Source organism: Hypanus sabinus, chromosome 1 (assembly GCF_030144855.1).
Source record: "Hypanus sabinus isolate sHypSab1 chromosome 1, sHypSab1.hap1, whole genome shotgun sequence".
Classification (NCBI taxonomy): domain Eukaryota; kingdom Metazoa; phylum Chordata; class Chondrichthyes; order Myliobatiformes; family Dasyatidae; genus Hypanus; species Hypanus sabinus.
In genome coordinates, this window is record NC_082706.1 from 187,652,033 (window position 1) to 187,678,648 (window position 26,616).

Consider the following 26,616-nt stretch of genomic DNA (forward strand, 5'->3'; position numbering starts at 1 on the left):
GCCAGCCTCAGAAGCTACTCACAATTCTCACAACAGTGACACCAACCAGAGCAAAAGGGCAGGGTAGCTCTAATTCGAGTGGTCACATACTGCTGATCACCATCAGCATGTGCAGCATTGGGACAGATCTAACTGCCATCCATCAATAAAAGATAAATCTTATTTTAATGACATACTTCGAGACACCCATCAAACCCTTTGCTGCAGTCAAAGGACAGCGGTGACTATATCATGTCCATTTACGAGAGCGCCAACCGCATCATCAAGAATAATCAGCATCCTGGAGGCTTTAGTGTTACTGCTTCGTATCTTCTCTCCAGCATTAGGGTAAAAAAAATGGTCAGCCTAATTATGCCGCATGGAAAGACAAGGGGGACATTATGGTCAAGAGATGATGCCACACGTCGTCGGGAAGCGGCAAGGAGAGGGAGAGAACAAGAATCGGATGAGGCCAGGGCTGTGCGACTCCAGGATCAGAGTCAGGACAAAAATGATGAGAGAAGAAGAGACAGAGGAGGAGAGGCATGCATGTTTCCAAAATAACAACTGGCACAGAAGGAGAGAGGAAGAGACAAAGGAGCTAAGAAATGCACATCTCCAGGATCCCAGGATCAGAGACAAAGAACAAACAGCAGAAGAGATGATGAGATGGGGATGAAAGGGCTGCACGTCTCCAGAATGACAAAAACAGGCACAGGAGGAGGAGAGAGGAAGAGACAAAGGAGCAGAGAAATGCTTGTCTCCAAGATCAGAGGCAAAGAATAAACAACAGAAAAGATGAAGAGATGGCGGATTAAAGGACTGTATGTCTCCAGAATGACAACGAGAGGCACATGGCTGCCAGATCCACCAGAAATGATGTCCTGCGTTAAACGAGGAGGAGCTATATTTGCCTTGCCACGCATCGTTCTTCTTTAATAAACCGAGGTTTTCTTCTTCAATTTCCAAAGCAACGTGATACCAATAGAATTCAGGAAAATTTAATGTTCATTCTGGTCACATCAGACTGCACTACCCTTCTCTCAAAGGGTGCCCCAACAGGTTACCCCATTGTCTAGTAATAAATAAAAACAAGCAGAAATGGCTGTCTACATTGGAAAGATAGTCATGTTCAATTGTACAGCAGTTAACTGGATGATGTATACTGAACAAATTTAGCAGTATTTTAAAGCAAATGAAAGAGTTGATGAAAAACGAGTGCCAATGTTGCTGAGTGCAATGGGTGGAAAAGAATACAGTTTGTTTAGTTTAACTGTTCCACGCAAACCAACCAAAATGACCTTTGCTCTGATATCGTGAATGAAATGCAGGAACATTTGGAACCAAAACTGTTTGTTGATTACAGAATACTTTAGGTTTCATGAGCAGAATTAAAAGGAAGGGATATCCATTTCAGCTTACATGGCAGAATTGAAGAAATTGTCTGACCATTGTCAGTTCGGTAATGGGCTTAATGATGCACTGAGAGATGGTTTGATTTGTGGAATCTTACAAGAAAGCATTCAAAGATGGTTCCTAACTGAAGCACAACTTACATTTAAAAGAACAGTTGAAATCAATGGAAACAGCAGACAGAGATGCAACTGAGCAGCAGTCAGGAATGAAAGTGAACGTGTATGGCTAGATCTCTGTAGGTTGCACCCATTCTTCTGGGAGCTAGAGCAGTGGCATTCAAGAATGGTGATCCGGAATCTCCCAAAATTCCAGTTAGGATCTATGGAAGACCACGGTGACAGCAAAAAGACAATTCTATGTTGAGTTAGAGATACAAATAGATACATGACAGCTGTGTCAAAGCTTGCATGCCATTACTTCATATAAGACAAAACATTATGACATAAATGGCTGTGATGATTAATTCTCTGATGAGCTCAATGCCTTTTATGCACGCTTTGAAAGGGAGAATAAAACTACACGTGCAAATCTTCACAGCATCTGGCGATGCTGTGATTGGTCAACCTCAGAACATCCTTCAAGAGGGTGAACCCTTACAAGCCATTAGACCCCACTGGTATACCTAGCAGCCTACTGAATACCTGTACCAAACAACTGGTTGGGGTGTTCAAGAACACCTTCATCCTCTCACTGCTGCAGTCGTAGGTTCAAATTCAGATTTATTTACCACACGTATGTGGAATCATTTATTTATTTATTCACAGTGTGGAGTATGCCCTTCAAGACATGTCTTCCCACCAACCCCACGACTCCGATTAACCCAATGCTAAGCACAGGACAATTTACAATGACTAATTAAGCAACCTGGTAAAATGTGGAAGGAAACCATACAATCCCAGGGAAAAAACATACATTTCACGGGGACGACGTAGAGTCTCTACAGAAAAGCGCCAGAACTGAAATCCGAACTCCAGAACATCCCGAACTGTACTCATATTGCACTGTTATGTTACTGTGGGGCCCTACATACAGTGAAATGCAACATCCCACCTGTTTCAAAGGAGCACCCTTCATACTGGTGCCCAAAAAGAGGAAAGATGAGCTCCCTCAATGATAGTCACCCCATAGTATTCACATCTATCATGTGATGAAGAGGCTGGTCATGGCTAGAATTTACTCTGCCTGGGCCAGTTGCAATTTGCCTACTGCCAAAACAGGTCTGCAGCCTCAGGAATGACACAGCTGTTGCTGGCAGAATGGCGACAAGAGGCCCTTTATAAAGCAATTGACCTGAATCGCCAGCTGGTTCGCTGTCCACAGACGCTGCCTGACCTACTGAGCATTCCCGGCACTGTACCGAATTTCCTGGCTCTTCCAGTTCGCCATGAAAGGGACGGGAAAGGGGCTGCAGAAAGATAGGTGTACCTCTCTGTGGCTCTGCCTCTGCCTCTGGCGGCGCTGGTTGCCCTAGTAACGAACCAGAGCCTCCGCCGCGCGGGCTTTGCGGGACACCGTGGGGAGGGCGAGGCACGAGAGCCATTTGGTTCCTGCCCTGACTATTAAGAAGGGTATGAAGCCAGGTTAGAAACTTGAACGGCGACACATGAAACAGATATGTTAATTTCCAATACATTTTGGGTGTGTTATAAATAAAGGGACTGGTGCGCATGCCTATCATCGGGGTCCCCCCCCCCTCCCGACTGGGCGGGGCGGTGTCTAGACGCCATCCAATGGCACTGCTCGATGGTGTTGGGTGAGGACGCACTTTGTGTTGCCATTGACGCGAAGATGGAGGGTGTGCTTGGTGAGGAAGGTAGGCGAGCGAGTGAGCGACAAGGGTGGGGAGAGGATGCGACAAGCGGGACGCATAATTCTTACCCGATTATAGTTTCATAAACCAGAATGTGAGGAGATTTGTACACACGGTGCATAGACTGAGCTCCTAACCGTTGCTGTCCCTCTGTTCTGTTGTTAGTGATTCTACCGACGAGGTTTCCTTTGCTGCTTCAGGTTATTTTCCACTCATTTGTTAGAAGGCTCTCCATAACCGTGAATTCCATATTTGAAATACGTGTACACAGCTCACAGCGCGCTAATGTCCCCACCCTCCTTGTTCATTCTTGCATCGATTCAGTTAGCGATATTCACATCGTACCTTTTGATCTGGTGTCCTATCCAAAAACCCAAATTAGACGTTTTTGTTATGTATGCGAGTAAAGCTAAGGCATATTTTATATCTATAATCCACAACATTGCTATCAGAATCAAATATCATTGAATGTGTTTAGTTACTTGAGCGGTACATTTATTACGTCGATGACCTTTGTAGTAATGCTATTGATAAGTAATATTTCAAATAATTTGTCCTCGGTGTACATAGCGTTTAAGTTGATTGTCCAAGTGCAAGAGAGTAAATATTGGCGAAAATTTCAGTTTGAGGTTTTAAATTTGAAATGGAAGCCCTTTGTTTAAACCAGAAAGTCTCCAGCCTGTTTGGAGGCTGCCCCGATGAATGCGGTCGATCGTATCGTTAGGAAGCCAACTAGAGCTGGGAACGATGATCTTTCAATTTATCTGTTCATGTCTATTGGCAGATCAATATATTGACTGACTTGCACATTTACACATCTATCATTAGTTGCATTAATCATAAATCATTAATTTAGAGCTGTTAACTGTGTGGTAGTTTTAAACCATCAATTACTACAAATCTCCATTCAATGGATATTATTTTTTACTTTGAGTTATTAGGTTCTTCAATTCAGACTTTTTCCTGACGTCATCCAGGTACCTGCAGCTAACCCCAACGAGTTACCTAATATAAGCTTCCTATAGCTGTTGTTTCAAGTGGCCAAAGAGAATGAGCCAAATAGAGGTACCCTAAATGGAATCCTAAAGTGCCTTTTTAAGAGATTCTCCAAATTGTGGGCTACAGCAAACTGTGGCTACTCCACAACTGGTATTGAGTTGTAAATACTTGTGAACACTGGTTTTGTTCATATTGTGACTCTTAAATTTTCCACTGACTAGTTAGCATCCAGTTCTGTCTGATAAATTCCAATTATACCACTGCAGTGTAATACATATTACATTATTGTAAAATTCGCTTCACAGAATTTTGATTAATATATTGTGAACCTCATGACGCCGGTTTTTAATATTCTGTCTTCTGACCCAGAAAATAGAGTGAGTTAAGATCAAGGAAATTGTGTCCTTGAGCACAATGTTTTGCTTTTGCTCAATTTACCATCATTATTTCACAGAATGCAATAGTCCACTTCATAAATCACCTCTTTATTGAACTCTTACAGTAACTTTTGAGTCAAATAAGAGAAGAGGCCACATGATTATAGTTTGTTTGTAGACATAAGAAACCTGGACCTGGCTCTTGCCCACAATCAGCCCTATGTGAAACTACAACCACATTAACTTTTTGCAGACCATAAGAGGTAAGAGCAGAAATAGGCCATTCAGCCGATCAAGTCTGTTCAGCCATTCCATCGTGGCTGATCCCAGATCGCACTCAACCCCATACACCTGCCTTCCCGCCATATCCTTCAATGCCCTGACCAATCAGCAAACAATCGACTTCCACCTTAAATAAGCGTACACATGGACTTGGCCTCCACTGTAGTCTGTTGCAGAGCATTCACAGATTTACTACTCTCTGGCTAAAAAAAAATTCCTCCTTACCTCTGTTCTAAAAGGTTGCCCCTCAGCTTTGAGGCTGTGCCCTCTAGTTCTGGATATCCCCACCATAGAAAACATCCTCTCCACATCCACCTCTTTCAGCTCTTGGTAGGTATCAATGAAGTCTCCACGCATACTTCTAAATTCCAGTGAGTACAGATCCGAAGCTGCTAAAAGCTCTTCATATGTTAATTCTTCATTCCTGGAATCATCCTCGTGAACCTTCTCTGGACTAGGTCCAATGACAACATATCCTTTCTGAGATAAGAGGCCTAAAAGTATTATCAATACTCCCAGTGTAGCCTGACCAGTGTCTTTTAAAGGCTCAACATTATCTCCTTGCTTTTATATTCTAATCCCTTTGAAATAAATGCCAACTTTGCATTTGCCTTCTTTACCACAGACTCAATTTGTCAATTAACCTTCTGGGAGCCTTGCATGAAGACTCCACTGTGCACCTTTCCTCTGCACCTCTGATGTTTGAACCTTTTCCCCATTTAAATAATAATCTGCGCTATTGTTCCTTTTACCAAAATGCATTTCCAACACTATTCCGCCTGCCACTTTTTTGCCCATTCTTCCAATTTCTTCCAAGACCTGCAATCACACTGCTTCCTTAGCACTACCTATCTCTCCACCTGTCTTTGTATTATCTGCAAACTTTGCCCCAAAGCCATCAATTCCATTATTCAAATCATTGACAAGGTGGTGCAATGTGCCACCTTAAGACCTTTGAATTTGCCTAGCACTTTTTCCTTTGAAACAGTGATGGCACTCACTCTGCCCCCTGACACTCACGGAACTCTGGCACACTGCTGGTGTCTTCCTCAGTGAAGAGTGATGCAAAGTACTCATTAACTTTATCTGCCATTTCTTCGTCTCCCATTACTACCTCACCAGCATCATTTTCCCTTTTCAGCAATGGTTGCCTTCCCCTGCCATTTGAGAACTACTTCTGTGGGACATATTTATCCCGTGCCTTGTGAACTTTTCCTGAAAACTTCTGCTCTGTCATCATCCCCGTCAGTATCCCCCTCCAATCCACCTGGGAAAACTAGTTTTTCATGCATCTGTAATTCCCTTTACTCCATTATGAGACTGATACATGTGACTTACGCTTTTCCCTCTCAAATTGCAATAAGAATTCAATCATATTATGATCACAGCCTCCTAAGGATTTCTTTACATTAAGCTCCTTAATAAGATCGGGGTTATTACACAACACCCAATCTAAGATGGCCTTTCCCCATGTAGACTGAAGCACAAGCTATTCTAAAAAAGCCATCTTGTAGGCATTCAACAAAGTCCTTCTCTTGCGATCTGACACCAGCCTGAATTTCCCAATCCCCTTGCATATTGAAGTCCCCCATTACAGTTGTGACATTACCCTTGTTACATGCCTTTTCCAGCTCCCTTTGCAATATTTATCCTATGCCTTAGCTACTATTTGGAGCCCTATATATGATTCCCATAATTTTTTTTTTACTATTGCTGTTTCTTAACTCCACCCACAAAGATCCCAACAGCTCTAGTAAACCTGTCTGCAAGAATATTTGCCCCCCCCCCTCAGATTTAAGTGCAACTGATCCCTTTTGTACAGGTCCCACCTGCCCCAAAAGAGGACCCAATTATCCAGAAATTGGAATCCCTGCTCCCCTCCCCTACTCCAATTCTTCAGCCACAGATTTATCTATCAACTCATTCTATTCCTATCCTCACTGTCACATGGCACAGGCAGTAATCCCAAGATTACTACCGTTGAGGTCCTGTGTCTTGGCTTCCTTCCTAACTCAATGCATTTTTTTCAGGGCTTCCTCCCTTTTTCTACCTATGTCATTGGTACCAATTTGTATGACAACTTCTGGCTGCTCACCCTACCTTTTCAGGATATTGTGGATGCATTCAGAAGCATTGCAGGCCCTGGCATATCTGCAAGTCTAAACAAATTCAAATTAACCTGGTTGTCCCACAAGCATTCATTGGGACTGAAGTGAGAGATCCTGAAATTCTGCTTCAGGTCCACCTTGATAGTTCCAATAGTCAAAGGTGTGCTTTTCAAAAAAAGATGAAGTGGATTTAAATATAAAATTTTGGAAAAATGAAAACACATTTTAATTTATGTAAATTAAATCAAACTCCAAATCAAACTCATCACTTACTCCATTTACCTTTTCTGTCCTGGGTCAAGACCTGATTCAAATAAAAAGAGAGATCAGTGGCAAAGTGTACCTGCTCTCCTCATCATGCCTATCACCATGCTTACTTAAAGTGGAGAACATATTTAGGATACTATTGATAGCTTCAGCAATGCACTGAAAGTACACAGAAGCATTGCACAAATGTTCACACAGTCAGAAATCTGCTCCATGTGTGGAATAATTTGTGCTTTCAACATTGGCTTCTTAACCACCTCGGAACCCTTGAAACAGGAGTGGAAGCCCGTCATCCTGAGAGACTGTCTTAAAAGATAGATAGGCTGGAATACTGATTCTAACAGTCTTCTGTTTTGATGTAGAACAGTGAAAGTTTGGATGGCCTCTTTCACTTTAACCAATCATTACCGATAGTCATTTCCTGTAGTAGTACACTGTTGGAAGCCTAAACTTTCATGTTGTAATGCCTGGAACAAGAATTGGTCCTGGAACGGGGTACTGCCATAAAATCTGCAGTGGGTGAGAACTACAAATGTCTTTCACCTAATGGAAAGTTTTCCTTCTGATTCTCATTGGTGTCATGTTATCAGAGCTCTTTAATGATAATGAAATACTTGCACCTTAACTCTGGAGCTGTACATTTTATTTTTGCGGTTCTTGGTCCAAATCCACAGTGAGGCTGAAGCTGAGGCATTGTTAGTGGAATCAAACAGCAGATGTGTAAGCAATATTTAATAAACAACATCTGGCAGCACTTGTAGGCTGAGTTAACTGGATTGGATTTTTTAGTCTGTCATAAGTAGGGAAAAACGTTGTAATCAGTTATTCACTTAAAGGGTGGAATTGACATTTACATCAATACATTTTAATCTCTTGTCTTAATTTCTGGCATATCAAAGGAAATTTAGTTTCAAAAATCTTGGGTTTTATTTGAGATGGTAACCATCAAAGAGGAACAGTGAATGTGGTGTATTTTAACTTTCAGCAGGGCTTTTATAAAGTCTCACAGAGGAAACAACTGATATTAGGGACAGTATATTAGTGTGAGTGACAGCTGGCTGAAAGACAGAAAATGGAGATTTGGGCTGCATTAGTGATCCAGGGAGCATGTATTATATGAAAGCTTGCTGATGACAGTGCAGTTTGTGAGAAGAATGCAAAGGCTTCAAGAGATTGTGAGCTGGCGTGGTGAATGGCAGGGGACATGTTTAGACTGAATATAATGTGAAAAGTTTGATGTCATACACTTTGATATGCCAGAAATTAAGACAAGAGATTAAAATGTATTGATGTTCTGAGAAACCTGCATCTCCTTCCACACAAATTGCTGAAATTTAATAAGTTGGTTCAGCAAGAAATTAGGAAGATAAATGGCATGGTGCCCTTTATTGCAAGAGAATTTGAGGAGACTGCAGGGGACTCTAGGGTTAATGGCAACTCACTGTTATAAAATTCATACATTTCCCAAAAATCTGAAATTTGGAATGAAACTTCCTCTGTGTTAGGAAATAAAATTAGGACCATAAGACATAGCAACAGAAATAGGCAATTTGGCCCATCAAATCTATTCCACCATTTCACCATGGCTCATTTATTATACCTCTCAATACCATTCTCCTGCCTTCTCCCCATAACTGTTGATGTCCTGACTATTCAAGAATCTATCAACCTCTGCTTTAAGTATACTTATTGACCTGGCCTCCACAACCATTCGTGGTGATGAATACCACAGATTCACTATCCTCTGGCTAAAGAAATTTCTACTCGTCTCTATTCTAAAGGGACATCCTTCTATTCTGGGGCTTTGCCCTCTGGTCCTAGGTGCTCCAACTTTGGAAACATCTCCACATCCACTTTGTCTAGGTATTTCAATATTCGATAGTTTCAATGAGATCCCCACTAATTCTTCTAAAGTCCAGTGATAACAGGACCAGAATGATCAAATATTCCTTATGTTAACCCTTTCATTCCCGGAATAATTCCTGTGAACCTCCTTTGGAACCTCTATAATGCCAGCACATCTTTTCTTCGATAAGGGGCCCAAAACTGCTCTCAATACTCCAGGTGGTCTGACCAATGTCTTTTAAAGCCTCAACATTACATCCTTGCTCTTATATTCTAGTCCTTCTAAAATTAAAGCAGACTTTGCATTTCCCTTCCTCACCACCAACTCACCTTGCAAGTTAACCTTTGGGGAATTCATGAGGACTCCATATTCCCTTTGCACCTCTGATTTTTGAATTTTATCCCAGTTTAGAACATAGTCCACTCTTTTATTCCTTCTACCAAAATGCATGACCATACATTTCCTTGCACTATGTTCCATCTGTTGTTCTCCCAGTCTAAGTCCTTTTCCACATTCCTTTCTTCCTCAACACTACTTGCCCCTCCATCTACCTTTGTATCATCCACAAACTTGGCCACAAAGCCATCAATTCTGTCATCCAAATTATTGACATACAACATGAAAAGAAGTGGTCCCATTACCAACCTCTGTGGAACTTTACCAGTCACTGGAAGCCACCCAGAAAAAAACCTTTTATTCCGCTCTTTGCCTCCTGCCAGTCAGCCAATCTTCTATCCATGCTAGTATCTTTCCTCAAAGAATTCCAACAGATTTCTCAGGCAAAATTTCCCCATGCTGACTTTGGCTTATTTTATCACGTGCCTTTAAGTATCCCGAAATCTCGTCCTTAATAATGAACAACATCTTCCCATTCACTGACATCAGGCCAAATGGCCTATAATTTCCTTTCTTCTGCTTCCCTCTCTTAAAGAGTGGAGTGACATCTGCAATTTTCCAGTCATAGAACATAGAATAGTACAGCACATTACAAGCCCTTCGGCCCACAATGTTGTGCCGACCCTCAAACCCTGCCTCCCATATAACCCCCCACCTTAAATTCCTCCATATACCTGTCTAGTAGTCTCTTAAACTTCACTAGTGTATCTGCCTCCACCACTGACTCAGGCAGTGCATTCCACGCACCAACCACTCTCTGAGTGAAAAACCTTCCTCTAGTATCCCCCTTGAACTTCCCTCCCCTTACCTTAAAGCCATGTCCTCTTGTATTGAGCAGTGGTGCCTTGGGGAAGAGGTGCTGGCTGTCCACTCTGTCTATTCCTCTTATATCTTGTACACCTCTATCATGTCTCCTGTCATCCTCCTTCTCTCCAAAGAGTAAAGCCCTAGTTCTCTTAATCTCTGATCATAATCCATACTCTCTAAACTAGGCAGCATCCTGGTAAATCTCCTCTGTATCCTTTCCAATGCTTCCACATCCTTCCTATAGTGAAGCAACCAGAACTGGACACAGTACTCCAAGTGTGGCCTAACTAGAGTTTTTTAGAGCTGCATCATTACATTGCATCTCTTAAACTCTATCCCTCGACTTATAAAAGCTAACACCCCATAAGCTTTCTTAACTACCCTAACTACCTGTGAGGCAACTTTCAGGGATCTGTGGACATGTACCGCCTAGATCCTTCTGCTCCTCCACACTTCCAAGTATCCTGCAATTTACTTTATACTCTGCCTTGGAGTCTGTCCTTCCAAAGTGTACCACCTCACACTTCTCTGGTTTGAACTCTATCTGCCACTTCTCAACCCACTTCTGCATCCTATCAATGTTTCTCTGCAATCTTTGACAATCCTCGACACTATCTACAACACCACCAACCTTGGTGTTGTCTGCAAACTTGCCAACTCACCCTTCTACCCTCACATCCAGGTAATTAATAAAAATCACAAAAAGTAGAGGTCCCAGAACAGATCCTTGTGGGACACCACTAGTCACAACCCTCCAATCTGAATGTACTCCCTCCACCACAACCCTCTGCCTTCAGCAGGCAAGCCAATTCTGAATCCACCTGGCCAAACTTCCCTGGATCCCATGCCTACTGACTTTGTGAATAAGCCTACTGTGTGGAACCTTGTCAAATGCCTTACTAAAATCCATGTAGATCACATCCACTGCACTACCCTCATTTATATGCCTGGTCACCTCCTCAAAGAACTCTATCAGGCATGTTAGGCACGATCTGCCCTTCTCAAAGCCATGCTGACTGTCCCTGATCAGACCACGATTCTCTAAATGCCTATAGATCCTATCTCTAAGAATCTTTTCCAACAGCTTTCCCACCACAGACGTAAGGCTTACTGGTCTATAATTACCCGGACTATCCCTACTACCTTTTTTGAACAAGGGGACAACATTAGGCTCCCTCCAATCCTCCGGTATCATTCCCATGGACAACGAGGACATAAAGATCCTAGCCAAAGGTTCAGCAATCTCTTCCCTTGCCTCGTGGAGCAGCCTGGGGAATATTCCGTCAGGTCCCGGGGACTTATCCGTCCTAATGTATTTTAACAACTCCAGCACCTCCTCTCCCTTAATATCAACATGCTCCAGAACATCAACCTCACTCATGTTGTCCTCACCGTCATCAAGTTCCCTCTCAGTGGTGAATACCGAAGAGAAGTATTCATTGAGGACCTCGCTCACTTCCACAGCCTCCAGGCACATCTTCCCACTTTTATCTCTAATCGGTCCTACCTTCACTCCTATCATCCTTTTGTTCTTCACATAATTGAAGAATGCCTTGGGGTTTTCCTTTACCCTACTCGCCAAGGCCTTTTCATGCCCCCTTCTTGCTCTTCTCAGCCCCTTCTTAAGCTCCTTTCTTGCCACCCTATATTCTTCAATAGACCCATCTGATCCTTGCTTCCTAAACCTCATGTATGCTGTCTTCTTCCACCTGACTAGATTTTCCACTTCACTTGTCACCCATGGTTGTCACCCTACCATTCTTTATCTTCCTCACAGGGACAAATTTATCCCTAACATCCTGCAAGACATCCTTAAACATCAACCACATGTCCATAGTACATTTCCCTGCAAAAACATCATCCCAATTCACACCTGCAAGTTCTAGCCTTATAGCCTCATAATTTTCCCTTCCCCAATTAAAAATTTTCCTGTCCTCTCTGATTCTATCCTTTTACATGATAATGCTGAAGGTCAGGGAGCAGTGATCACTGTCCCCCAGATGCTCACCCACTGACAGATCGGTGACCTGACCCAGTTCATTACCTAATACTAGATCTAGTATGGCAATCACCCTAGTCGGCCTGTCAACATACTGTGACAGGACTCTATCCTGGACACACTTAACAAACTCTGCCCCATCTAAACCCTTGGAACTAATCAAATGCCAATCAATATTAAGGAAGTTAAAGTTGCCCATGATAACAACCCTGTTATTTTTGCACCTTTCCAAAATCTGCCTCCCAATCTGCTCCTCGGTATCTCTGCTGCTACCAGGGGGCCTATAGAACACCCCCAGTAGAGTAACTGCTCCCTTCCTGTTCCTGACTTCCACCCATACTGACTCAAATGAGGATCCTGCTACATTACCCACCCTTTCTGCAGCTGTAATAGTATCCTTGACCAGTAATGCCACCCCTCCTCCCCTTCCCCCCCTCTATTCCTTTTAAAGCACTGAAATCCAGGAATATTGAGAATCCATTCCTGCCCTGGTGCCAGCCAAGTCTCTGTAATGGCCACTACATCATAATTCCGTGTATGTATCCAAGCTCTCAGTTCATCACCATCGTTCCTGATGCTTCTTGCATTGAAGCACACACACTTTAGCCCTTCTACCTTACTACCTTTATACCCTTTATTCTGCTGCTCTTTCCTCAAAGCCTCTAGAATCATTCCAGAAACTAGTGATTCTTGAAAGATCATTACTAATCCCTCCACAATCTCTTCAGCTACATCTTTCAAAACCCTGGTGCATTACTGGTCTAGGTTATTTATCTACCTTCAGATCTTTCAGCTTCCCTTACCACCTCCCTTAGTAATAGCAATTGCACTCACTTCTGCCCCTAGACACACTCAAATTGCTGGTATATAGCTATTACTTTCCACAGCAAAGACTGAAACAAAATACTTATTAAGTTCATGTGTTATTTCTTTGTCCCCATTACTACCTCTCCAGCATAGTTTTCCAGTGGTCCGATATCATCTCTCACCTCTGTTTTACTTTTTGCATATCTGAAAAAACTTTTTGTATCCTCTTTGATATTATTGGCTGGGCTTACTTTCATATTTTATCTTTTCTCTCCTTGTGACTTCTTTTGTTGCCTTTGGTTGGTATTTAAAAGCTTCTCAATCCTCTAGCTTTCCATTAATTTTTAATATATTAAGGAGCATCATAAACAAGGCGGATGAACTTGGAGCGTGGATCAGTATTTGGAACTATGACATTGAGGCCATTACAGAGACTTGGATGTCTCAGGAGCAGGAATGGCTGCTGAGTGTGCCAGGCCTTAAATCAGTGGTTCCCAACCTTTTTTTGGCCATGTCCCACCTAATCACCTCTAAAATCCTGATGCCCCCTGTGGTGATATATAATTCTTATTATTCAGAAAGTGAACTCCTATTCACCTGGAGAAAGCCTAAAAGACCATTAACTTGGTTTAAACAAGCTTCCAAAGAACATGGCATTCATGAAAGAGAAAAATAAAAGAACCAAAGGACTGTTAAAGTTCTGAGGAAGAAATTACTAAGAAATTGTAAAAAAAAGAACATTGTGATATTAAAATAATAATAATAATAAATAAATAGGACAATGCCGATTCGTTTCTACAGCATACAAAGACAGATACACCGTTTAAAAGAGATGACGCAATGTACACACCTTCACACCACCAAGAACCGAAAGCTACTGCAAAAAGCAGCATTGGCACGACCTCGTACGAGTTTCTTACGCGTTTGGACTTGTTCATTCGTTCCTTCCTACATCAGTCAATTCATTAATTTAATTATGAAAGCCATTTGATGGTTGTAATGATGGTAAATACACTATATACAGTACATACACAATTACACATGTACATACACACAAGTATTTTTATGTATTCATACTGAATATACACATATGTATTAACTTGCACACACACTCGTACTCACACAGACTTACTAGAAAAAATTCACTGTTAGTAACCCATTCTCGAATTGCCCCCACTTAAAAATCAAATTACCCCCCTGTGGGGCGTAGGCCCCACGTTGGGAACCACTGCCTTAGATGTTTCAAAAAGAATAGGGAGGGAGGCAAAAGAGATGGGGGCGTGGCTTTGCTAATTAGGGATAGTGTCACAGATACAGAAAAGGAGGAAGTCATGGAGGGATGGTCTGCTGAGCCAGTGTGGGTGGAAGTCAGAGACAGGAAAGGGGCAATAACTCTTTTGGGTGTTTTTTATAGACTCTTCTCCCCCCCCCCCCCCCCCCCCAATAGTAACAGCGATAGGGAGGCAGATTCTGGAACGCTGCAATAATAATAGTGTTGTTATAATGGGATATTTAACTTTACTAATATTAATAGGCATGTCCTTGGATCAAGGGGTTTAGATGGGGTGGAATTTGTTAGCTGTGTTCAGTAAGGTTTTCTTATGTAGATAAGCCAACTAGAGAACCTGGTCAGGTGTCAGATCCCTTGGTGGGAGAGCATTTTGGAAGTACTGACCACAACTCAATCTCCTTCACCATGGCGCTGGAGAGGGATAGGAGCAGATAATTTGGAAAAACATTTAACTGGGGTAGAGGGAAATACGGTGCGATTAGGCAGGAACATGGGAGCATAAATTGGGAGCAGATGTTTTCAGGGAAATGCATGGCAGAAATGTGGCAAATGTTCAGGGAACATTTGCATGGAGTTCTGCAGAGTTATGTTCCGGTGAGACAGGGAAAGGATGGTAGGGTTAAAGAAGCATGGTGTACAAAGGATATAGAAAATCTTGTTAAGAAGGAAAAAAAGCTGATGAAAGGTTCAAGAAACTAGATACCGTTAGAGCTCCAGAAAGTTACAAGATTTCTAGGAAGGAGCTTAAGAAAGGAATTAGGAGAGCCAGAAGGGGCCATGGGAAGGCCTTTGTGGGCAGGATTAAGGAAAACCCCAAGGCATTCTACAAGTATGTGAAGAGCAAGAGAATGAGTAATATGAGAAAAGGGCCATTCGGGTGCAATTCTGGAGACGTGCATGGTTGGAGGAGGTAGCAGAGGTACTTAATGAATACTTCGCTTCAGTATTCACCAGGGAAAAAGACTTTGGCAGTTGTGGGGATGTCTTGCAGAGGACTGAAATGCTTGAGCATATAGACATTAAGAAAGAGGATGTGTTGGAGCTTTTGAAAAGCATTAAGTTAGATAAGTTAAGGACTCTCCTACACCCACCGATGACCCCTTCTCCTGTCTTCAACCCTCCTCCACTTCCTGGACACCCTGCTCTCGATCTCTTTATTGCTAATTGCTGACGGGACATCATCCAACTTGACTTCACCACACCCTGTTCCAATTCCAACCTCTCTCCTTCTGAACGCTCTGCTCTCCGCTCCCTCCGCACCAATCCCAACCTCACTATAAAACCTGCTGATCAGGGGGCAGCTGTTGTTGTCTGGCGTACTGACCTCTACCTGGCCGAGGCACAGTGACAATTCTCTGATACCTCCTCTTATTTACCCCTTGATCATGATCCCACTAAGAAGCACCAGGCCATTGTCTCCAAAACCATCACCAACCTTATTAGCTCTGGGGATCTCCCATCCACTGCCGCAAACCTCCTAATTCCCTCACCCCACACTTCCCATTTCTACCTGCTACCCAAGATCCACAAACCTGCCTGTCCAGGTAGACCTATTGTCTCAGCTTGCTCCTGCCCCACTGAACTCATTTCTGCATACCTTGACACTGTCTTATCCCCCTCTTGTTCAATCTCTTCCCACCTATGTTTGTGACACTTCTCATGCTTTGAATTTTTTCAATGATTTTAAGTTCCCTGGCCCCCTCCGTCTTATTTTCACCGTGGACATCCAGTCCCTATATACCTCCATCCCCCACTGAGATGGTCTAGAAGCTCTTCGGTTTTTTTTTTGAATTCCTGACCTAACCAAATCCCCTCTACCACCACTCTCCTCTGTTTAGCGGAATTAGTTCTTACACTCAATAATTTCTCCTTTGGCTCCTCCCACTTCCTCCAAACCAAGGGTGTAGCCATGGGCACCCGTATGGGTCCCAGTTATGCTGCCTTTTTGTTGACTTTGTGGAACAGTCCATGTTCCAAGGCTATACCGGTATCCATCCCCCTCTTTTCCTTCACTACATCGATGACTGCATTGGTGCTGCCTCTTGCACACGTGCCAAGCTTGTTGACTTCATTAACTTTGCCTCTGACTTTCACCCTGCCATCAAATTTACCTGGTCCATTTCCGACACCTCCCTCCCCTTTCTTGATCTTTCTGTCTCCATCTGTGGAGACGGCCTATCTACTGATATCTACTATAAGCCTACAGACTCTCACAGCTACCTGGACTATTCCTCTTCCCACCCTGTCTCTTGCAATAGGCTATCCCCTTCTCACAATTCCTCCGTCTCTGCCGCATCTGCTCTCAGGATGAGGCTTTTCTTTCCAGGACGAATGAGATGTCTTCCTTTTTTAAACAAAGGGGCTTCCCTTCATCCACCATCAACTCTGCTCTCAAAAGCATCTCTCCCATTTCCCGCACATCTGCCCTCACCCCATCCACCCGCCACCCCACTCGGGATAGGGTTCCCCTTGTCCTTGCCTACCACCCCACCAGCCTCCAGGTCCAACATATAATTCTCCGTAACTTCCGCCACCTCCAACGGGATCCCACTGCCAAACACATTTTTCCCTCCCCGCCCTTCTGCTTTTCGCAGAGATCGCTCCCTACGTCACTCCCTTGTCCACTCGTCCCCCCCATCCCTTCCCACTGATCTCCCTCCTGGCACTTACCCTTGCAAGCGGAACAACTGCTACACCTGCCCTTACACTTCCTCCCTCACCACCATTCAGGGCCCCAGACAGTCCTTCCAGGTGAGGCGACACTTCACCTGTGAGTCGGCTGGTGTGGTATACTGCGTCCGGTGCTTTCGGTGTAGCTTTTTATATATTGGTGAGACCCAACACAGACTGGGAGACCGTTTTGCGGAACACCTACGCTCGGTCCGCCAGAAAAAGCAGGATCTCCCAGTGGCCACACATTTTAATTCCATGTCCCATTCCCATTCTGATATGTCTATCCATGGCCTCTATTGTCAAAATGAATCCAAACTCAGGTTGGAGGAACAACACCTTATATACCGGCTGGGTAGCCTCCAACCTGATGGCATGAACATTGACTTCTCTAACTTCCGTTAATGCCCCTCCTCCCCTTCTTACCCCATCCCTGACATATTTAATTGTTTGCCTGTTCTCCATCTCCCTCTGGTGCTCCCCCGCCTTCTTTCTCCTGAGGCTTCCCGTCCCATGATCCTTCCCCTTCTCCAGCTCTGTATCACTTTCGCCAATCACCTTTCCAGCTCTTAGCTTCATCCCAACCCCTCTGGTCTTCTCCTATCATTTCACATTTCTCCATCCCCCCCACTACTTTCAAATCTCTTGCTATCTTTCCTTTCGGTTAGTCCTGATGAAGGGTCTCGGCCCGAAACGTCAACAGCGCTTCTCCCTATAGATGCTGCCTGGCCTGCTGTGTTCTGCCAGCATTTTGTGTGTGTTGTTGTTTGAATTTCCAGCATCTGCAGATTTCCTCGTGTTTGCAAGTTAGATAAGTCAGCAGGACCGGATAAGATATACCCCAGGCTACTATGGGAAATGAGGGTGGAGATTGCTGAGCCTCTTGCCATGATCTTTGCATCATCAATAGGGACAGGAGAAGTGCTGGAGAATTGGTGGGTTACCAATGTTGTTCCCTTGTTCAAGAAAGGGATTAGAGATAACCCAGGAAATTATAGACCAGTGAGTTTGACTTCAGTGGTAGGCAAATTGTTGGAGAAGATCCTGAGAGGCAGGATTTATGAACATTTGTAGAGACATAATCTGATTAGGGATAATCAGCATGGCTTTGTCAAGGGCAGATCATGCCTCACGAGCCTGATTGAGTTCTTTGAGGATGTAACAAAACACATTGATGAAGGTAGAGCAGTGGATGTAGTGTATATGGATTTCAGTAAGCCATTTGATAAGGTTCCCCATGCAAGGTTCTTTCAGAAAGAAATGAGGCATGGGATCCGAGGAGACCTTGCTTTGTGGATCCAGAATTGGCTTGCCCAAAGGGTGGTTGTAGATGGTTCGTATTCTACATGGAGGTCAGTGACCAGTTGGTGTTCCACAGAGATCTCTTCTGGACCCTTCCTCTTTGTGATTTTTATAAATGACCAGGATGAAGAAGTAGAAGAGTGGGTTAGTAGGTTTGCTGATGACACAAAGGTTGGGGGTGTTGTGGATAGTCTGGAGGGTTGTCAGAGGTTACAGCAGGACATTGATAGGAATCAGAACTGGGCTGAAAAGTGGCAGAGGGACTTCAACACAGATAAATATGAAGTGGTTCATTTTGGTATGTCAAGTTTGAAGACAGAATATAATATTAATGGTAAGATTCTTGGCAGTATGCAGGATCTGAAAGATCTTGGGGTCCGTGTCCATAGGGCACTGAAAGCTGCTGTACAGGTTGACAGTGTTGTTAAGAAGGCATATTGAGTGTTGGTATTCACCAACCATGGGATTGAGTTCAAGAGCAGTGAGGTAATGTTACAGCTATATAAGACTCCACTTGGAGTACTGTGTTCAGTTCTGGTCACCTCACTACAGGAAGGATGTGGAGAGTCTAGAGGAGTTTTCAAGGATATTGCCTGGATTGGAGGGTGTAACTTAGGTTGAGTGAACTTGGCCTTTTCTCCTTGGAACAATGAAGGATGAGAGGTGGCCTGATAGAAGCCTGGGAAAAAGCCTCTGGCTATCAAAACGATCAATGCCTCTCATCGTATACACCTCTATGTCATATGTCATCCTCCACAGCATTATCCAAAGGGGATATTTATTCCTGAGGGGAATAGGGGAACCCAGCACTGACTGCTTACTCTCCTTGTTTATCCTGGTACTCATCCATCTACTATCTGGAGCCTGCGCTCTGGGTTTGATGATCTCAGTAAAAGTCTTATGTATGAGGTTTTCAGCCTCTCATAGGGTCCTGAATATATCTCGCTCCAGCTCCAGTTTCTTGACCTTGTCAGCCTAGAGTTGAAGTTCAATGCTCTTAATGTAGATGTAATCATTAGGGAGACCATTAGGTACCCTGCAATTCCATATCTTACAGGAGAAGCATTCCACAGTCTTAGCAACTATCCTATCTACACTTATCATACCTTTGGCTCTAACTGCTTGAGCTTAAGTTCTGCAATCATCTAAATGATTCAGAATGACTCAGCACCCTCAGCTGCCACCTGTTCTTGGTGAAGCCTATTGAGCCAAAGCCTGACAACTCCAACACTGTCCTACTCCAACAAAGGCTGCTTTGCTTACACCTCACTTCTTTTTAATTGGCCTCTGTTAAGCTACTCATAACACAAGTAATCTCCTGCTTGGCAGACAAAATAGAGTATATAATACCAGAGGATTAATGATTAAGCATCAACTTTATTCATTATATACATTCAGATGTGGTGTGTTGGCATTGTGAGAGTGTGGAATGAGCTGCCAGCACAAGTGGTCCATGTGAGCTCAATTTCAGAGTTTAAGAGAAGCTTGGATGGGTACATGGATGGTAGAGGTATGGAGGGCTGTGGTCCCAGTGCAGGTCAGTAGGAATAAGCAGTTTCAATGGGTTCATCATGGGTTAGATGAGCCGAAGGGCCTGTTTCTGTGCTGTATTTTTCTGACTCTGATACGCAACAAAAAGTAATATTTAAGAATTGCAAAGAATTATACAAAATAAGTTAGAAGTATAGAAATGGAATAAAATGTGCATAAATACATAAATTACTTAAGCCCATTATCCCTACTGGGGTATGGGCCACCCACAGCAGCTTGGGCTAGTCTTTCAAGTTACCCCAGGTGTAGCCCATCTTGTCCTTCGTCTCCCAGGGATGAGCTCCTTTTGGTATTTCTGTAGCATTTCTAGGGTTTTTACGGGATGGGTTTGCCAGTCCAATATTTAACCCTCCTTCTTTCACTGCCAGGCTTGGGACCCTCAATGGTAGAGTTCTGAATACATAAATATCAACATATATTTACAATGTAAGCAACACTATAAAAAGTGGCTTATAAGGTGTTTACAGTGCAGTGTCTGAGGTAATAGAGGAGGGTGGCAGCTAACTGGAATGATTGATTACATTTTAAAAATTGAAACAATTTTTCCAACTCTTATTTCTTGACATAGAGATAATGTGACATATTTAGTGATGTAGATTTGTTTTGGTGTAGTTTTTTTTCAAAATTTTAATGTTGGTGTAGAGCATCTGACTTGTTGCTGTTACATATCCCGTAACTGGATAACTCACCAGCAAAGATAGAGAGGTCCGTTGGAGTCTGATGGGACTATTTTCAAACGTTTTATTCAAAAGGGGAGCACAAAAAGCAAGGTTAACACAAACATTCAGATCGTATATATCAGTAAAAACTCAATCTAAAACGCGGGTATAGCAATAATTATCATTATGAAATCATCTCGGCTGTTGTCTAAGGGATAATATATTGTCCGTTGGAAATATAAAAGTCACTCAGAAGTCTGCAGACTTTTGCCTTCCGGCTGGGTTTCACGTGTTTTAGAGGGATTGGTGAAAACGAAAAGAAAACTTGCCCGGGTCTTTACGCAGCCACTCCGTTAAATCAGGGGAGTGTTGTTTTCCCCTTTGTTAGTGCGAGGTCTTTCTCAGTATCATCAGCCACCCACTCCCTAGGCCAAAGGAGTTAGGAGCGCACGTGGCGTTGCACGGCTTCCAGCTCTCACGGGAGCATTGAGCGATCGAGTTCTTCGGGAGCGTCTCTCTCTGGGGGTACCGCCTCTTGCAGTCCCCTTTTATCTTTACTTGCAGAGTTGTGGCTGTCCATCAAAGTAGGGTGATGCAATCTCCACCCCCACATTGCTCGAGGGTATTCATGTCCATGGTAGTTGTCACATAGCCGGGACATGCACGTGACACAGGTGCCCCTACGAACAATGGTCAAAACCGTTGCATTGTCTCTCACTTCCGAGTCCCGAATTAATAGCGATCTTGCGATTCTCCGGAAGGAGGGGGCTGCTCCCGCTCCTTCGGCCCCTCAGAGCTGTGGTACCTTCATAACACCTCCCCTGTAAACAGCGTTTTTTTTTTACCAGCGGTTTAAAAAAAACGAAGTTGTACAGTGTCTTACAGAGTTTTTTTTTTACAATACCCAAGCTTGCTTTTTTTTTCCACAGAGCCATACAGTTACACCTTTTGTTCAGCATCTAGATAAACAATCCGCTAGCACATTATCACTCCCCTTAATGTGCTGTATCTTAATATCAAATTCCTGCAGCATCAGACTCCAGCTCAATAACCTCCTGTTTTTATTTTTCATATTGGCCAGGAATACCAATGGGTTGTGATCGGTATAGACCACTAGGGGTTTTTGCGTGGGACAAATGTACACTTCGAAATGTTGTATCACCAACACAAGTACCAACAATTCCTTTTCTACGGTAGAGTAATTCCTCTGGTGTACATTGAACTTCCGAGAGAAATATGCTACCGGGTGCTCCACTCCATCCCCTGCTTGCTGTAAGAGGATCGCTCCTGCCCCCTCATCACTGGCGTCCGTTGCCAAGGAGAAGGGTGCTAACAAATTGGGTGCTTTTAACACCGGGTGATGGCACAATACGGCTTTTAACTTTTCAAAAGCACTCTGACAAGAGGGACCCCACTCAAATCTTTCCTCCTTCCGCAGGAGTTTTGTAAAGGGGAGCGCAATGTCCGCAAAGTTTCTACAGAATTTCCGATAGTATCCCACCATGCCCAAAAACCTCCTCAGAGCCCTTTTATTGTAGGGTACAGGAACCTCAGAAATAGCCTGTACCTTCGCCTGCACAGGAGCCAACTGTCCCTCTCCCACCACATACCCCAAATAGGTGATAGTGGCATGACCAAATTCACTCTTGGCAAGGTTTACTGTAAGGTGGGCTGTCGACATTTGGGTAAACAGATTTTCCACGGCCTCCAGGTGCTCCCCCCAGGTGTCACTCCACACTACCACATCGTCAAGATAAGCCTTGGTGTGGGTTAGCCCCTTTATCACAGCGTCTATCATCCGCTGAAATGTCCCTGGTGCATTTTTCATCCCAAATGGCATAACGTTGTACTCGTACAACCTGGACGGGGTGACAAAGGTGGAAATCTCTCGAGCCCTGTCCGTTAAAGGAACACACCAGTACCCCTTTAGCAAGTCAACTTTTGTGATGTACCTCGCCTTCCCCACTTGGTCAATGCAATCATCCACCCGGGGAATAGGGTAAGCATCTGTCTGGGTGACCGCGTTGACCTTCCGGTAATCGGTACAGAATCTTATGGTACCGTCCAGTTTTGGGACAAACACGCAAGGAGAAGCCCACGCGGAAGAGGATTCGCGGATTATCCCAGCAGCTAGCATATGTTCAATCTCCTTTCTTACTAGCTGGCTCTTTTCGGAATTCATACGATAAGATGCCTGTTTTATGGGCTGAGTTGAGGTAACTATCACATCATGTTGCGTCCCACTGCACCTTCGGGGAACATCTGGGTATAAGTCTGCATGCCGGTGAATAAGCTGTATTATCTGCTCCCTCTGTTCAGGCTGTAAGTGTATAACTTTATCCGCAAGGCTTGCCAATACCATAGAGTTCTCCAATCTGGTGGGGACTATACCTATCTTTTCAAACCGCTCTGGTCCCTCCTGACCATCCCCCCCTACCTCATCGGTTTTCATGGCCGCCCCGACCACCGCGGAGGGGGTGTCATGGTACCTTTTCATCATATTCACGTGAACTAACTGGGTCAGCTTTCGCCGATCGGGGGTTTCAATCACGTAATTCAGTGAGTCTATTTTCTTACGCACGGTATATGGTCCTTGAAACCTCGCCTGAAGGGGATGGTTAACTACTGGAAATAGGACCAAAACCTTGTTGCCTACATTAAACTCTCGTTCTCTCGCTTTCAGGTTATACCACTGACTCATCTTTTCCTGGGATTCTTTAAGGTTTTCCTTTGCCAAGGCGCATACTTTATGCAGCCTCTCCCGGAATAGTCCCAGAATAGTCGATCACACTGACTTGAACGGTCAGGCTAGACCACTTTTCTCTCAGGAGGGTTAGAGGGCCCCTGGGCCTGTGACCGAAAACGAGTTCAAACGGACTGAACCCCAGTGAGCACTGGACTGTATCCCTGACGGCAAATAACAGAAGGGGTAAAGCCTCATCCCAGTCTCGAACGTTCTCCTGACAATAAGTTTTAAGCATGGTCTTTAGTGTAGCGTGGAACCTTTCCAACACCCCTTGGGATTCCGGGTGGTACGCGGAGGCTAGAATTTGTTCTATCCCTAGCTGGGTCATCATCTGCCTAAATACGGTAGATGTGAAGGTACTCCCCTGATCCGATTGTATCTCCTTAGGCAGCCCCACTGTGGTAAAGAATTTAATGAGGGCCCCTACCACCACAGCGGTTCTAATATTACCCAGAGGCACAGCCTCCGGAAATCGTGTAGCGGCACACATCATGGTCATGATATACTGCTGCCCCCTCGCCGTTTTTGGTAGGGGTCCCACAAAATCCACAATGATTCGGGAGAAGGGCTCTGCGCACGCGGGGATGGGTCGTAGGGGTGCCTTAGGGATAACTTGATTTGGCTTACCCACCATTTGGCAGGTATGACAGCTTTTACAATATTCAATAATCTCCTTTCTCAGGTTTGGCCAATAGAACTCTCTTTGAACCCGATCCACTGTCTTCGTTATTCCCAAATGCCCACCTAACGGTCCCTTATGAGCTAAGTTAAAAATTTCTTCCCGATACACTTTTGGGACTACTATCTGATGTACCACCGCCCAGTCCTCATCGACCGACACCTTGGGGGGCCTCCACTTCCTCATCAACACACCCTCCTTCAGGTAGTAACCTTCGAGCTCGGTTTCAACCTCGGTCTCCGAAAGAACCAGCTCTCTCAAGGCTATCAGCTCCTCGTCACTTTCCTGTTCCCGTACAAACTCTCATCTGGCTAGTGGCACGTCTACCTCCCCCCTCCTTTCTCTCCAGTTTCTCTTCCTCTGACCCTCGCTGGTACAGAGTCGGTAAAAATGTGTCGGCCAAATCAAAACTGGCCGGATTTAATCTGCTCTCTCTCTCAGCTGTCTTTTTCGACATGCTGCGAGTGACCGTGCAGGCGGGGTATACCTTCAGATCTGAGGGAGGGGCCTCAATCCTCGCAGGCTGGGTTGTTAGCTTCACTGCTGCTCCCATTTTTCCTCCCGCTAGGTCGTTCCCCAGAAGGACATCCACGCCTTCCCCCGGCAACTCCGGCAGGACCCCCAGCTCTACTGGTCCCGACACCAACTCACAATCTAGAATGACCCTATGCAAGGGTACCACTTCGGTCCCTTTTCCTATGCCTTTCAGGGCTACCTCTCCCGTCGGAGGTCCGAACTCTAGCACTTTACGGCTTATCAATGATAGCTCAGCCCCACTGTCTCTCCAGATCCGTACTGGAATTTGTGGGCCCCCCTCCTCCAGGGACACGGTTCCTTCGGAACTAAACGTCTCACGCCCCTCCTGTACTCCATCTACCAGGGGCCCTCTCGCCGATTTCCCGATTGACGCAATACATCCTACAGGAATAGCTGCTTTCCCTTTTTCTGGCTCCCTCTTAGGAGCGGAGCACTTTGATGCAATATGCCCCACCTTTCCACAATTAAAACAGGTCAAACCAGGAAATCTCCAGGTTTCTGGCCTGGTGTCCTCACTTTTTCGGCTAGCTCCCGGCTGAGTTTCCACCTTAGCCGGCGGGCTTTCCCTACCGTTCCCACGGTCTCACGGGTAACTTTTTGTCGAGGAAAACCTTGTCTTGTGAGTGAGGGCATATTCATCTGCGAACCTAGCAGATTCTGAGACGGACTTAGTCGGCCTCTCGGTCAAATATATCCGGATCTCCTCCGGAACACAACTTTTAAATTCCTCAATCAAAAGTAACTCCCTGAGATGCCCATAATCCTCGTCCACTCCTTCCACGGTGCACCAACGGTCCAAGAGCACCCCCTTCTCATGGGCTAGCTCGGTATATGTTTGATTCCACTCTTTCCTTAAATTTCTAAACTTTTGTCTATAGGCCTCAGATACCAATTTGTAAGTCCAGAGAATGACCTTTTTTACCTCATCATAATTCTCCGCTCCTCCCTCCTCCAGGGACAATGCCGCATATGCTCGTTGGGCTTTCCCCTTTAACACACTTTGTAACAACGCCACCCACTCATCTTTTGGCCACTTCTGATTTACTGCCACCTTTTCAAAAAGCAAGAAATAGCTATCGACATCTGTCTCCTCGAACGGGGGCACCAATCTCAACTCCCTACTAACACTAAACCGCTCTGCTTGGTCTAACCCTTGATCTCTTCGCTCGTTCTTCATCTTCTCAATTTCCCGGTCATGTTGCCTCTGTTTCTCTTTCTCGGCCCGTTCCCTCTCTTTCTCTTCTGCTTCTAGCTTCTTCAGGTGAATTTCATGCTGTCTTTGCCTTTCTCTCTCTCTCTCTCTCTCAGCCGCTTCCAGCTCTTTTAACTTAATTTCACGTTCCAACTTTAATTTCTTCACCTCTAACTGAACCATCCCACTTGATGGTACTTTGTCAAGGATATCGTCCAATACCTCATCTTCAAACACATTCTTCCCAACGTAATACTGAGTTATGGCCCTTCGTACCTCCCGCTTTTTCATGGACGACCTCACTTCTGTGAGGTTCAACCCCTTCACCAAATTTAACAAGTCTGATTTGGTGGCCGCCTCTAGCGCCCCCACCGTCGGGTTTTCCATAAATTCACCCACGTCCATCTTTGCTGGTTTCCCATCTGGCTACCCGCGTAACCAGATTCACGTTTTTGATTTACAAGCCCGATTCACTGGCCTCCCAATTTGGTGTCAAATCTCAAGACGAGAACCCCCAAGTTGTTACATATCCCGTAACTGGATAACTCACCAGCAAAGATAGAGAGGTCCGTTGGAGTCTGATGGCACTATTTTCAAACGTTTTATTCAAAAGGGGAGCACAAAAAGCAAGGTTAACACAAACATTCAGATCGTATATGTCAGTAAAAACTCAATCTAAAACGCGGGTATAGCAATAATTATCATTATGAAATAATCTCGGCTGTTGTCTAAGGGATAATATATTGTCCGTTGGAAATATAAAAGTCACTCAGAAGTCTGCAGACTTTTACCTTCCGGCTGGGTTTCACGTGTTTTAGAGGGATTGGTGAAAACGAAAAGAAAACTTGCCCGGGTCTTTACGCAGCCACTCCATTAAATCAGGGGAGTGTTGTTTT

At 44.4% G+C, this 26,616-nt stretch overlaps 1 protein-coding gene across 1 annotated transcript in view; it reads left to right on the plus strand.

The window, feature by feature from the left end:
• Nucleotides 1–3,153: 3,153 nt before the first annotated feature.
• Nucleotides 3,154–26,616, plus strand: part of zc2hc1a (zinc finger, C2HC-type containing 1A) — a 90,001-nt gene continuing 66,538 nt past the window's right edge. The window contains exon 1 of the mRNA XM_059983497.1: nucleotides 3,154–3,208. Within this exon, the coding sequence (XP_059839480.1) occupies nucleotides 3,184–3,208 (25 nt within the window). The 5' untranslated portion in view covers nucleotides 3,154–3,183. The remainder of the gene's footprint in view (nucleotides 3,209–26,616) is intronic.